At 38.5% G+C, this 12,790-nt stretch overlaps 1 protein-coding gene across 1 annotated transcript in view; it reads right to left on the bottom strand.

The window, feature by feature from the left end:
* Nucleotides 1-12,790, bottom strand: part of LOC106872789 (uncharacterized) — a 433,274-nt gene that overhangs the window by 167,574 nt on the left and 252,910 nt on the right. The window contains exon 5 of the mRNA XM_052969923.2: nt 11,014-11,190. Within this exon, the coding sequence (XP_052825883.2) occupies nt 11,014-11,190 (177 nt within the window). The remainder of the gene's footprint in view (nt 1-11,013; nt 11,191-12,790) is intronic.

Here is a 12,790-nt window from a genome sequence, read left to right as displayed (position 1 = left end):
GGTAGACAGAAACTGAAAGAAGCCCTTCGAAAAAATGTATATATATATATGTGTGTGTGTGTTTGTGTGTCTGTGTTTGCCCCACCACAACCAGAGTTGTTTTTTTAACATCCCCTTGACACTAATATTTTGGTAATTTCTACAATCTGGCAATCTACCAGCGCAAATTAGTCAGTGTTGTTGACTGTATTTTACATAAAGCTATCGCTTTATAAGATCTGTTCAGAGTTGCCTCTCTTAGGTACTTCCCAATGATAAAAGCCAACAAGCTAGAAACATCGATGTCCGGGAATCCTGATAGATTTCAACAATAGGATGTTTTCAAACCTTTTTACCATAAGACAAAAATTTTATCTGTGGTAACTGCAGTGAATTTCCCTTTTAGCAGTTGAAATATGTCACAAACATATTTTAACTAACCTAAACTTTGCTTATGCCTAAATACTGCTTGGCAGTTACATGTATGAAGGTGGATCTGAAAGTAATGCTAATAAAAAATTGAATTACTTTCTGACTCACCTTTTTACACACACACACACACACACACACACACAGAGACTCACACACTCCACCACCTTCTTCATTTAGCATCCAATTCCCATTTGTCAGGTTCAGTTCCACTGCATGGCATATTGGAAAAGTGTCTACTACTGTAGTCCCAGGACAACCAAAGCTTTATGAGCAGATTTGGTGGATGAAAACTGAAAGCTCATTTTGTGTGTGTGTATGTGTGTGTGTGTGTATTTGTGTTTGCCCCACCACAACCAGAGTTGTTTTTTTTAACATCCCCATAGCTTAGCAATTCAGTAAAAAAAAAAAAGATCAACAGAATAAGCACCAGGCTTTAAAAAAATATATTGGAGTTCATTTGTTCAACTAGACCCTTCAAAGCGGTGCCCCAGTATGGTAACAAACCTATGACTGAAAGTAAAAGATGAAAGATATATACATATCCATGAATGTGTAGGTGTGTTTGTGAGAGAGAGCGTGAGTGAGTGAATGTGTGTGTGTGTATGTGGATGTGTGTGTGTGTGCATGTGTGTGGGTGGGTGAGTGCATGTGTGTGTGTGCGTACTTTGTGTACGAAATTCTAGACAAATTATTGCAACTCCAGACAACATCATCATGAACTATTGGTTCTCTCATCTCTAATATTTATCAACCTTTATGATTGACCTTTTCAAATGAACAGTCAATGTCATTTGGCTTAGACAATGCCAATATAATACATTCCCATTAATTAATTATAACACTGATTTAGATCAGCTAGTTGCATAACGATGCTTTATAATTCAGCATAGATCTCTTGAGTTAGAGGTGAGGATAAGTTAGTATTATCCTTCTTCCCAGGTGAATCATGAAATTGTTTTGACTAGTAATTGAAACTAATCCACAGTTCAGTTCCAGTCGATGAAATCTTCTTTCACTGCCATCCCCAGTGTTTGTTAATTCATTAAAAGAATTGCTATAGTTTTTCTCAGCAGATGTTTACATTAAGTCCTTCAGAGACTGCTTGAATGTAAACTGGTGCCAAATAGTTGAGATGAACTTTCAGATAAAGAAGAAGCAGTAGAGCAACATAATAAGGATGACTGATGACCAATTTTTTTGGTTAATCTTTTGACCGATTCACGCAGAGAGAATAAATTTTTAATCCTTTGGCATTTAAGCTGACCATATTGAGTATAAATATTCTACCTGTTTTTATGCACAAACTGACCAGACCCTGCCTCTCACACCTACCCAACAATGACATTCTAAAAATAAACAAACATATTATCAAAATTTCAAAGCTAAGGGATAATGCATAATTAAATTAAAACAATTTGAATAAATAAGCATTACATTTGACAGAGGAACCTGAATGTTAAAGGGTTAAAAAATTATACAAACAGCATACTTTATCCAAAAACGTTTTCAAACTCACTGTGAGAGTAAAGGATCAATATCAATAGCGACTGATCAGTAACTGCAGAGGCACGTGGCTTAATGATTAGGGTGTTGTCTTCATGAACATAAGATTGTGGTTTTGATTCCTAGACCAGGTAACACATTGTGTTCTTGAGCAAAACATCTCATTTCCTGTTGTTTCAGCTTACTCAGCTGCCAAAAGTGAGTAATCCTGCAATATGATAGCTTCCTGTGCAGGTAGGGAATATATATTAGTTTACATGATTTGGGAAAGGATTAGTAACTTCCCTTTATTATTCTACACAAGATGTGATCACATGTCCAAAAGAAGCTTTAGTGACAAAATCATGTGTTCATTAATGTAGCACACTGTACAGGGATGACTGTGCATTTAAAACGTTTGCTTCCCAGTTACATGGCTTTAGGTTTAGTTCTGCTGCATGGCATTTTGGGCAAATGTGTTTTACAACAGCCCCAGGCTAAACAGTCTTGCAAATGGATTTGGCAAATGAAAACTGAAAGAATTCAGTTCCACATAGTGTGGAACCTCTGTTTATGGATTTGATTCATTCCTGAAAGCTGTTCATCACCCAAAATGTTTGTAAACTGGAAATATTCTTCGCATAAGAAATTCAAAATAGGCACAGTCAATTCAAGCAGGGATGTGCCATGAGTGATAACCAGACAGCTACTGATGCTCTTTTGCTGGTACTCCCAGTTTGTTGCCAGCTTGCGTATTGGTTACTTGAGATACTGTTCATCACCCAAGACATTTTATGTAAACCGATTTGTTCATAATGAAAGTTATTCTTATACCAAGATGTCACTGTGTGTATGTGTACATGTGTGTGTATTTATATCCTTTAAATTCATTTATGGGAAACATTTTGAACATGCATATAAAAGCTCCTATCCTCTTATGCTGGCTACAGCCTTATGATGCCAAACTGGCTTAAACAGCTTTTTGGGGTTGCAGTGATCTGTGCTAATATAATGTAGGATGAATATAGTAATAACAATAATAATTCTTGGAATTTATAAATATTTTGATGTATCTTTACTTGCATTTCCACAAATTACATGTTTCTTAAGAACATTGACTATGATCTTAAGAAACATCTGATTTGTGTAAATGCGCTTAGCGATGCATTAGAATATTTATAAATTCCATCCAAGGATTATAATTGTTATTTACTGTATATATATATATATATATATATATATATATATATATATATATATATATATATTATAAGTCAGTAAATGGTGGAGTCGTGTTAACCGCACGTGGAGAAATAATAGGAAAATAAAAAAATATAATAATAATAATAAGGCAGAATGCTAAACTGAAAGCATATTTTAATATAGACGTGCATAAGGAGAATTAAAAAGGATTTCTAACCGGCAAATTTTCAAGAAGAGGGGAAATGAAAATAATGTTTTTTACAAAAATATAAAAAAATATATAAAAAAAAAATATACCAGGACGTTAAACGATGATGATGATAGTACCAGGGTAGATAAAGCAATTAAGAGTATGAAGACCGGGAAAGCCCCCGGCCCATCAGGAATCACTGCAGAGATGCTCAAAATATCTGGCAGTGTTGGCTATAGCCTAGTCACCTGTATTACGAACCAGGTGATACACGAAGGAGTCATACCCAATGATTGGTGTAGCAGCATCATAGTCAACTGCTACAAAGGTAAAGGTGACGCTTTAGATACAAATAATTACAGAGGCATCAAGCTGTTAGATCAGGTTATGAAAGTTACAGAGAGGGTCATAGCCCAACTAATTAGGGAGCGAATCAATTTAGATGAGATGCAGTTTGGGTTCGTGCCAGGTAAAAGCACTACTGATGCCTTATTTCTAGTGAGACAGCTGCAGGAGAAATACCTAGCTAACGATAAACCTCTGTACCTGGCTTTCGTTGACATGGAGAAAGCCTTTGACAGGGTCCCCCGATCCCTTATCTGGTGGTCAATGAGGAAACTTGGGATAGAAGAATGGTTAGTGAGAGCTGTGCGAGCCATGTACAGAGATGCTGCCAGTAAGGTGAGGGTTGGAAATGAGTACAGCAATGAATTCCGGGTAGAGGTAGGGGTCCACCAAGGTTCCGTCCTCAGCCCCCTCTTATTTATCATAGTCCTCCAGGCAATCACAGAGGAGTTCAAGACAGGTTGCCCCTGGGAGCTCCTCTATGCTGATGACCTTGCCCTAATTGCGGAGTCACTATCAGAACTAGAGGAGAAGTTTCAGGTGTGGAAGCAAGGTCTAGAATTGAAGGGCCTTAGAGTCAACCTAGCTAAAACCAAAATCCTAATAAGTAGGAAGGTAGATAAAACACAAACCCCTTCAGGTAGATGGCCCTGCTCAGTATGTAGAAAAGGAGTAGGTAGTAACTCTATAAGATGTACCCGGTGCAAGCTATGGACACATAAGAGGTGCAGCAACATCAAAGGCAGGTTAACTAGCAAGTTAGTTTTTGTTTGTGGCAGATGTTCAGGTGCAATAAAGACTGTAAACAAACAGGAAACAACTTCTATCTCATTCCAGGGTGAAAAACTAGAGGGAGTCGATAGCTTCCGCTATCTGGGCGACCAAGTTAGTAGTGGGGGTGGGTGCGCTGAAAGTGTAGCTGCTAGAATAAGAATAGCCTGGGCAAAGTTTAGAGAGCTCTTACCCCTGCTGGCGACAAAGGGACTCTCACTCAGAGTAAAAGGCAGACTGTATGACGCATGCGTACAAACAGCCATGCTACATGGCAGTGAAACATGGGCTGTAACTGCTGAGGACATACGTAAGCTCGCAAGAAATGAAGCCAGTATGCTCCGTTGGATGTGTAATGTCAATGTGAATACCCATCAGAGTGTAAGTATCTTGAGAGAAAAGCTGAACATTAGAAGCATCAGTTGTGGTGTGCAAGAGAGACGATTGCGCTGGTATGGACATGTGGTGAGAATGGATGAGGATAGCTGCGTGAAAAAGAGCCACACCCTAACAGTTGAGGGAACCCGTGGAAGAGGTAGGCCCAGGAAGACCTGGGCTGAGGTGGTGAGTCAAGACCTTCGTACATTGGGCCCCACCGAGGCGATGACTACTGACCGAGACCTTTGGAAATGTGCTGTGCGTGAGAAGACCCGGCAAGCCAAGTAAGATCGTTGCCAGTGCCCCTGGATTGGCTCTTGTGCGGGTGGCACATAAAAGACACCATTTTGAGCGTGGCCGTTGCCAGTACCGCCTGACTGGCTCCCGTAGGATTTTCGAGTGAGATCGTTGCCAGTGCCCCTGGACTGGCCTGTGCGGGTGGAACATAAAAGACACCATTTCGAGCGTGGCCGTTTTCGTGCGGGTGACACATAAAAGCACCCACTACACTCTCTGAGTGGTTGGTGTTAGGAAGGGCATCCAGCTGTAGAAACTCTGCCAAATTAGATTGGAGCCTGGTGTTGCCATCCGGTTTCACCAGTCCTCAGTCAAATCATCCAACCCATGCTAGCATGGAAAGCGGACGTTAAACGACAATGATGATGATGATGATGATTATATTGTCTTTGAGTTTTTAAAGTTCAATGGTAATCCATGTAGATAATTGTTAGATAGATTAGGATGCATGGAATTTAGAATCGTGTTGTGTTTAAAAAAGGCTGAGAGTTTATGTTAAACAGGAAGTGTGGTGTCAAAACAGGAAGTGTATGTGTAAGGGAAGGCAATTCTGTGGGTTTTATACTCTTCCTGTTGACAAAGAGTCCAGAACTCCAACTAAAGAGTATAAAACCCACAGAATTGTCTTCCCTTACACACACTTCCTGTTTGGAATATTGTAACTTGTGATTCAACATTTCTTTGCTGCTACGTCTGTGTGAGTTCTTCTCCGTGTGTTATTGTGATATATTTTTGAACTGTAAAATTCAGTAACTGGTTGTTTAACAGTTGTTTTTGCCCTACGGGGCTGGAAATTACCAACACAATTATTTGTCTTTGCGACAAGATTTTTTGTCTTTGTGACAAGAATGGCGACAGCTGAGAGCAACGTTCCCATTCAGGGAGAAGGTATGCTAAAGGAAAAGCAAAGTTTTTCTCAGGCTGTTGGTGGAAACACCATAGAATTAAAAGTTGTAAAAGAAAGTCTGTACGCTTTCAGAAAGTACATCCAAAAGGTGGATGGTGAAACCAAATTGATTCCACCACCCAAGACTATCAATGCCCTGAAGGAAAAAATTGTGGTATATAAAGGAGAAAAAAATTGCTGAGGTTCGTAACGAACTGGTCAAAATGTGTCTGGCACCAATATGGCCAAAGGTCCGCCACGTCAACCGCGGAGTACGAAGTGCAACGGTTGAGGTGCACTTCGACTCGGCTGAAATGGCGAGGGAGGTATCAACGGAAACGTTGAAAAATGATACAATCATGTTGCTGCCCACTTACATGGGAAAAAGAACAGCATGGGTAACCATAGAGGACATACCATTCAGATACGACGTAATGTGGGCGGCAGCAGCGGTAATATTCGACGTTGAGGAAAAAATAAATATTCTGAGTATGAAGAGGAAGGAAGCGACCAGTTGGAGAAATTGTGGTCCAAGCTGAAAACAACACATTTGAAAATTTGCCCGATAGGGTGTTTGTGGGGGAGGGGCACACCATCCGCGTGTCGGTGGAGGGACATCGACTCAGATGTTTCAAGTGTGGGCAGAAGGGTCACGTCCGTTTGGCCTGTATTAAAAAAAAGCCAAACACCGTTAAAGCGGGTGACGCCCCTCCTCCGAAAGCGGACGAGGAAGGAAAAGATAGAGCAGTCACCGTCGAAGTGGAGAGTGGAAACACTGAGAAAAAAAAACAACAACAACAAGAACAAGAGAGTGAGAAAATGGTTGCCGTAGTGGAGAACGAAACGGCAAAGATGGAGTTCTCAACTGCGAGCAACAAAAGGAAAAAACAGCACACGCCAGAGTCCCCTCCCCAAACAAAAAAAAAATCTGCATCATGCACAACCACACAGACAGAGGAAAAAAAAAATGTGTATATATGTATATATTTATATAGATATATATGTGTGTGTGGGTATGTATGCATATGTATGTCTGAATATTCAAAAGGAAATAAAAGTAAGTCATCGTTATTTAAATTGTAAATTTTATATAAAGACATCGTAAAAATTTTTAAAAACTTATAAGAACTCATACATTTTGTACATCTGTTTGTATTGTTTTTGTATCAATTTGTGTATGTAGATCCATAGTGATCATAATAAAAATTTTACACACTTCCTGTTTTGACACTACACTTCCTGTTTAACACAGACTCTCAGCCTTTTTTAAACACAACACCATTCTTAATTCCATGCATCCTATTCTATCTAACAATTATCTACATGGATTACCATTGAACTTTAAAAACTCAAAGACAATATAATGTATTGGTATATTTATTTTTTTATATATTTTTTATATTTTTGTAAAAAACATTATTTTCATTTCCCCTATTCTTGAAAATTTGCCATGCAATGAAAGCCGGTTAGAAATCCCTTTTAATCCTCCTTATGCACATCTATATTAAAATATGCTTTCAGCTTAGCATTCTGCCTTATTATTATTATTTGTCCTCTCTCTCTCTCTCTCTCTCTCTCTCTTCTCTCTCTCTCTCTCTCTCTCTCTCTCTCTCTCTCTCTCTCTATATATATATATATATATATATATATATATATATATATATATATATATATGGGGTGTCCCCAAAAACACTCCCTGATATCATGATGCTATGGTATCTAAAGTAATTCAAATAAATTGATAAATATGTTATCCACAGATTCCCTAACAATAATATTTTCTTTTATTTTCTGGTGACTTACCATCTTTGATGTGAGCAGAAGGAAATCCAAGATGGCCACCACCCCACAGCAACGCAGCTGGGAGTGTTTTTGTGGACACACTGTATATAAAGTTTCAAAAATTAAACAGAACCATGACAAGGAATGAACAGAAAATTCACACACAAGACATGGACATGCTCCTCCCTCGTCAGTTATCTAAAACAATCATTACAATTTCATGCCTTTAATAATAATATTGTTCATTTTTGATGGCATCAACAGTGAAAAGCTGTTGGGAATAGTGAGAGGACATTGATGACAATGATAAAACAGCTATGAATATGACATGAGTATAAATGTAAATCTGCAAAATATATTATTTTATGCAAACAAAACAAAGGTCATAGGGCTCTGAGGCAAGACAAGACATATGTATAAGTAACACAATAGAAAATGTCCAACAGAGCTGTAAAGATGAAAGGGGAGAGTGAAAGAGTGCTATTTCTAGCACAGTCTGCTACCATGTAACAGCTATTTGTAATAAAGGACCTGAAATACCTGTTACATGGTAGCAAGGCATGCAAGAAATAGTGACCAAATCTTCCCATTTCTGGGGAAAGGAGCCGTTTACATGTGATTTCGATGTCATATTCGTTGAAAGCATGTGAAATAACTTGGAAAAGAAAACTCACAAAACAAAACTTTGCTGGTTTTCCCGGGAAATTCCAAGGCCCCCCACCATCGCACCCCCTTTTCTTTTCCAGAAAAAAGTGCCTAACGGTGGGTTTGGTGGTGAGATACATTGAATCCACTTGGAAAAACCCGTGAAAAAAATCATTTCACACCGAAGTACAAACAGGTTCTTTATGAAATATTTACCCAAGATCGAGACAGGCATGCGAATAGAAGGATTGATGAGACTGATAAAGCAAGGGCTGAGCATCTGGCAGAACAGAGGGAAAAGAGACAGAAGCAGGAGAGATCAGCTCAGAGAGCTGAGCATCTGGCAAAACAGAGGGAAACGAGCAAAAGCAGAAGACGTCATGAATTGGATGCTCATGTGAATACAAACGCAATAAAACAAGTTTCGCATAAATCAGACCATGGGTTACTGAGATATGCAGTTTTTTCAGGTACCTTGAACTATTGGTGACCCAACAGGTCACGGGTAGTGTAGAGTTTAATAAAGTTAAGATGGTTTACAAATTTTGCTATCATGTCCAACACCATTATAAAGAAAAAAGGATTAATTGAATGCAAATGCTATTTTGTCGTCTCATTAATTAATAATAAGTGGAGTGGTAAAAAATGTTCACTAATATATTTTGAGGGGAAAGGCTTACATTTGACAGTTTGAGAAGCAATAGGTTAATGCAGTGAACTCATTCTAGACTGTATTCAGTAAAAGGAGGCATGGCTGTGTGGTAAGAAGTTTGCTTCCCATCCACACAGGTTCCAGGTTTAGTCCCATTGCATGGCACCTTGGGTGAGTGTCTTCTACTGTAGCTTTGGACTGACCCAAGCCTTGTGAGTGGATTTGGTAAGACATCTGAGAGAATTCTCTTTTGTGTGTGTGTATATCATCATCATCATCATCATCATCGTTTAATGTCCATTTTCCATGCTGGAATGGGTCGTGTGTGTTTTTATACATTTTTATATAAAGTAGGTCTCTTCCTCTTCTCTCTCTCTCTGGTCAGGCTCCCTCCTCTATAGGAAGACACCTGTTTCTGCTACCCTGTCTCTCTGTCATACTGTAACCTTTCATCATCTGACACAATATCCCCTCCTCCAATGCCCCCTCCTCTCTGAAAATATTTTGTCTTGCAAGTTACTTGGTAACCCTGCCAGTGCTGGTACCATGTAGAAAGCATCCAGTCCACATTGTAAAGTGGTTGGCATTTGGAAGGGTATCCAGCTGTAAAAATCATGCCAAAACTGACCAGTGACATGGAGGAGATATCTGGCATTCCCAGTACCACCACCACAGATGATGACTAAATAATTATCTTCAACACTGAAGGGATGACCAGCCCCGCACCATATGTTACCAGGGGTGTGAATCAGGCCACATCTCATGTTTGTAAATATATTTGATCCGCCAGTACTTCTTTCAAAGACGTTTTCTTAACCACCAGTCATCTTTCAGAGTCCCAGAAAGACGGTTTGTCACATCCCTGGCCCACCATGTGTGACACCTTAAAGATCAATGGACCCCGTGTGATATCAGGTGGAAATTAATTGATCATCCAGGCCCAAATATTAATGGAAGTGGCCGTTGCAAGATCTGCATCACAGAGAGAGCCAAAATTCTAAAGGACTATACAGAACCTGGTGCATTAAATAGACGTAAAGAAGTGTTTTCTAAATGTGTCCACTTCAAGTGCTACTTACTGGAAAATTGGATCTCCCCATTTGCTGGTTAGGCCTCTTCAGGTCTATAAGAGTTGGGGTTTCCTCTGGTTCAGAGGAGAGAATCTGTCCTTATTAACGTTTTTTTGTTAAGACATATTTCTTGATTTCTGAGCATTTCCTTATGTCCGCACCGTAGAAATGTTAAACTTCTATCTTTGTATAGAGACTGATGAGCTGTTCACAAGGCTTTGGCCTTGTGGATTCAAAGCCTTGGGTAATTCTATGTCCAAGATATAAAATTTTATTGTAATATAGATATAGATATATATTAATACAATGGGTTTCTTTCAATTTCTGTCTACCAAACCCAGTCACTATGTTTTGGTCAGCCGGGGATAACAGTAGATGACACTTGCCAAAGATGCCACCCAGTGGGACTGAGCCTGAAAGCATGTGGTTAGAAAGTATACTTCTTAACCACATGGCTATGCCCCTGCCTAATACTAATAATAAAGAGATTGGTGATGATAGTGATGCTACTAGTAATTGGTGACGGTATTTCAAGGTAGTAATAGTGATGATGTTGATGGTTGAGTTTGCTGGTTATGATGTGATATCAACAATAGATAGAGAGCTGATGATGACTGTGGTGATGGTGATAACAGTGTTGGTTATCAAAATGTCAGTGATTATATGTTAATGGTGGTAGTGGTGGAGGTCACATTGATAGTTATGATAATGATTATGATGATTGTGGTGACCAGGGTGATGCTTTTCAGTTGCCATGGTGACTATGATGAATACGTTTGTTGTGCTATGACAATGCAGCCAATAATGATATCAACAAACTAGGATATGTATGAAGATGTAAATCCAATTAAGAGAAACGGCAACACAGGGGAAAGAACAAACAAAATGAATAATAGCTTACCAAGACATTGCAGGTGAGAGGGGACTGATTTGCATTGTCCGAAGTAAGGTCTGGACTTATAGACGGCAGTGCTGTCGGTGTTATTGGGGGTGTCACGTTGGTCGAGACTGGACTGGAGTGTAATAGTTTCTGGTGCTGCCGGTCATCAGCAATTTGCTTCAATACAAGTTCACGTGCCTGCAATAAGAGAAAAATTTTAACCTTTAGCATTTAATTCAGTCATATCCTGCACAAATAGTGTACCTGTTTTATGTTCAAACCTGCTAGATTTGGCTTCTCATACATGCTCTATAATGTCATTCTAAAATTAAACAATAACATTCGTCAAAATTTTGAAGCAATGAGATAATGCCTAATTAATTCAAAACCATGTGAATAAACAGGCATGACATTTGACAGAGTAATATGAATGTTAAAAGATTAAACTAAGAGTTCTCAACCAGGGTCCATTTGAACCCTGGGGACCCATATAAGAGTTTAGGGGATCCACAGATGCAATATAGTAAATTGGGCGTCCACAGTAATTCTTCAGTGGCCATAAAAATTTGTGCTTCAGACCAGTAAAGTTTATGCACAAAAAACTAGTTATATGTCCACAATACACAAAATGTCTTAACATTTTTTATACAAATCTTAATATTTAATTATAAAAATACAATAGGATTTTTTAAACATCGAATGACTACGGAGATCCATCCAAGTAAAATAGGAATCAAAGGGAGACAAAATGGTTGAGAACCCCTGGGTTAAACAGTAGATGAATTTTCATTGTGCTTGTACATGCATATGGGTGTAAAGCCCTATGAGTACCAGTGTGGGTAATCGATGGTGACCAAAATAATTTTACTTTCTGTCTGGTATAATTAACTCTTTGCCTGTCCTATGTATCACATGAGACACACACAACATATCTCCCTGGCATCCATGCATCATATGATACACATCCCCAAATTTTCTTCAACTACTAGAGTGACTTGGCATTTATGAAAGGAAGGCTTTATATGACTTGGAACATTTGAAACAAGGGCTAACTAAAAATCTGAAAACAAGCATGGATGTCTATGACAAATGAAAATGCTTTAGAGAGGCAAGGGGCTAAAATAGTTTGCCTATTTGAATAAGTTTGTGTACCATGCAGAGTTCATTTTATTCTTTTACTCTCTTATCCTTCTATATGTTTCAGCCCAAAGACTGTGGCCATGCTGGAGCCCCACTAGTAATGACTCCATGAAGCCCCCAATAAGAACTGAATTCACAAACCTTGGCTTACAAGACCAATGCTCTAACCTTTGAGATATGGAGCTATAACAAAAATAATTATTTATAGTTTTCTGAGTTATATATATAGCTAGCAAGTGACTTGATCTGAGATCATGTGGTGAAACTGAAATAATTACATTGAGATAAAGGCACGATACATGTTTAAAAGACACATGTACTTTTACATTGGTTTTTTTTTTTATTTCATTTCTTGATCATTTTACAACTACAACTTGGCCATTAACACAATATCATCACATATAGTGTTAATATAACAATTCAAGTTGATTCAGAAATCCCTAGCAGTTACAATTTCTATTTTGCCACAATTTTGTTTTAATAATCTATTTGTATTTTCAATACTATCTTTACTATTATATTTGTGAATATTTCTTCTGAGCAATTAACAGTAAGAATGGAAGGGTAGTAGACCAGCTATCTAAGAATACTTGAACCATAGCAATGAATAGGGGTGACTGAGGACAGAGGGTTTAATGATTGCAATAAGGTTATTGTA

Source organism: Octopus bimaculoides, chromosome 1 (assembly GCF_046866305.1).
Source record: "Octopus bimaculoides isolate indiv1 chromosome 1, ASM4686630v1, whole genome shotgun sequence".
NCBI lineage: Eukaryota > Metazoa > Mollusca > Cephalopoda > Octopoda > Octopodidae > Octopus > Octopus bimaculoides.
Note: the sequence above shows the minus strand (reverse complement) of the source record. Positions and strands in the feature narration are given on the sequence as shown.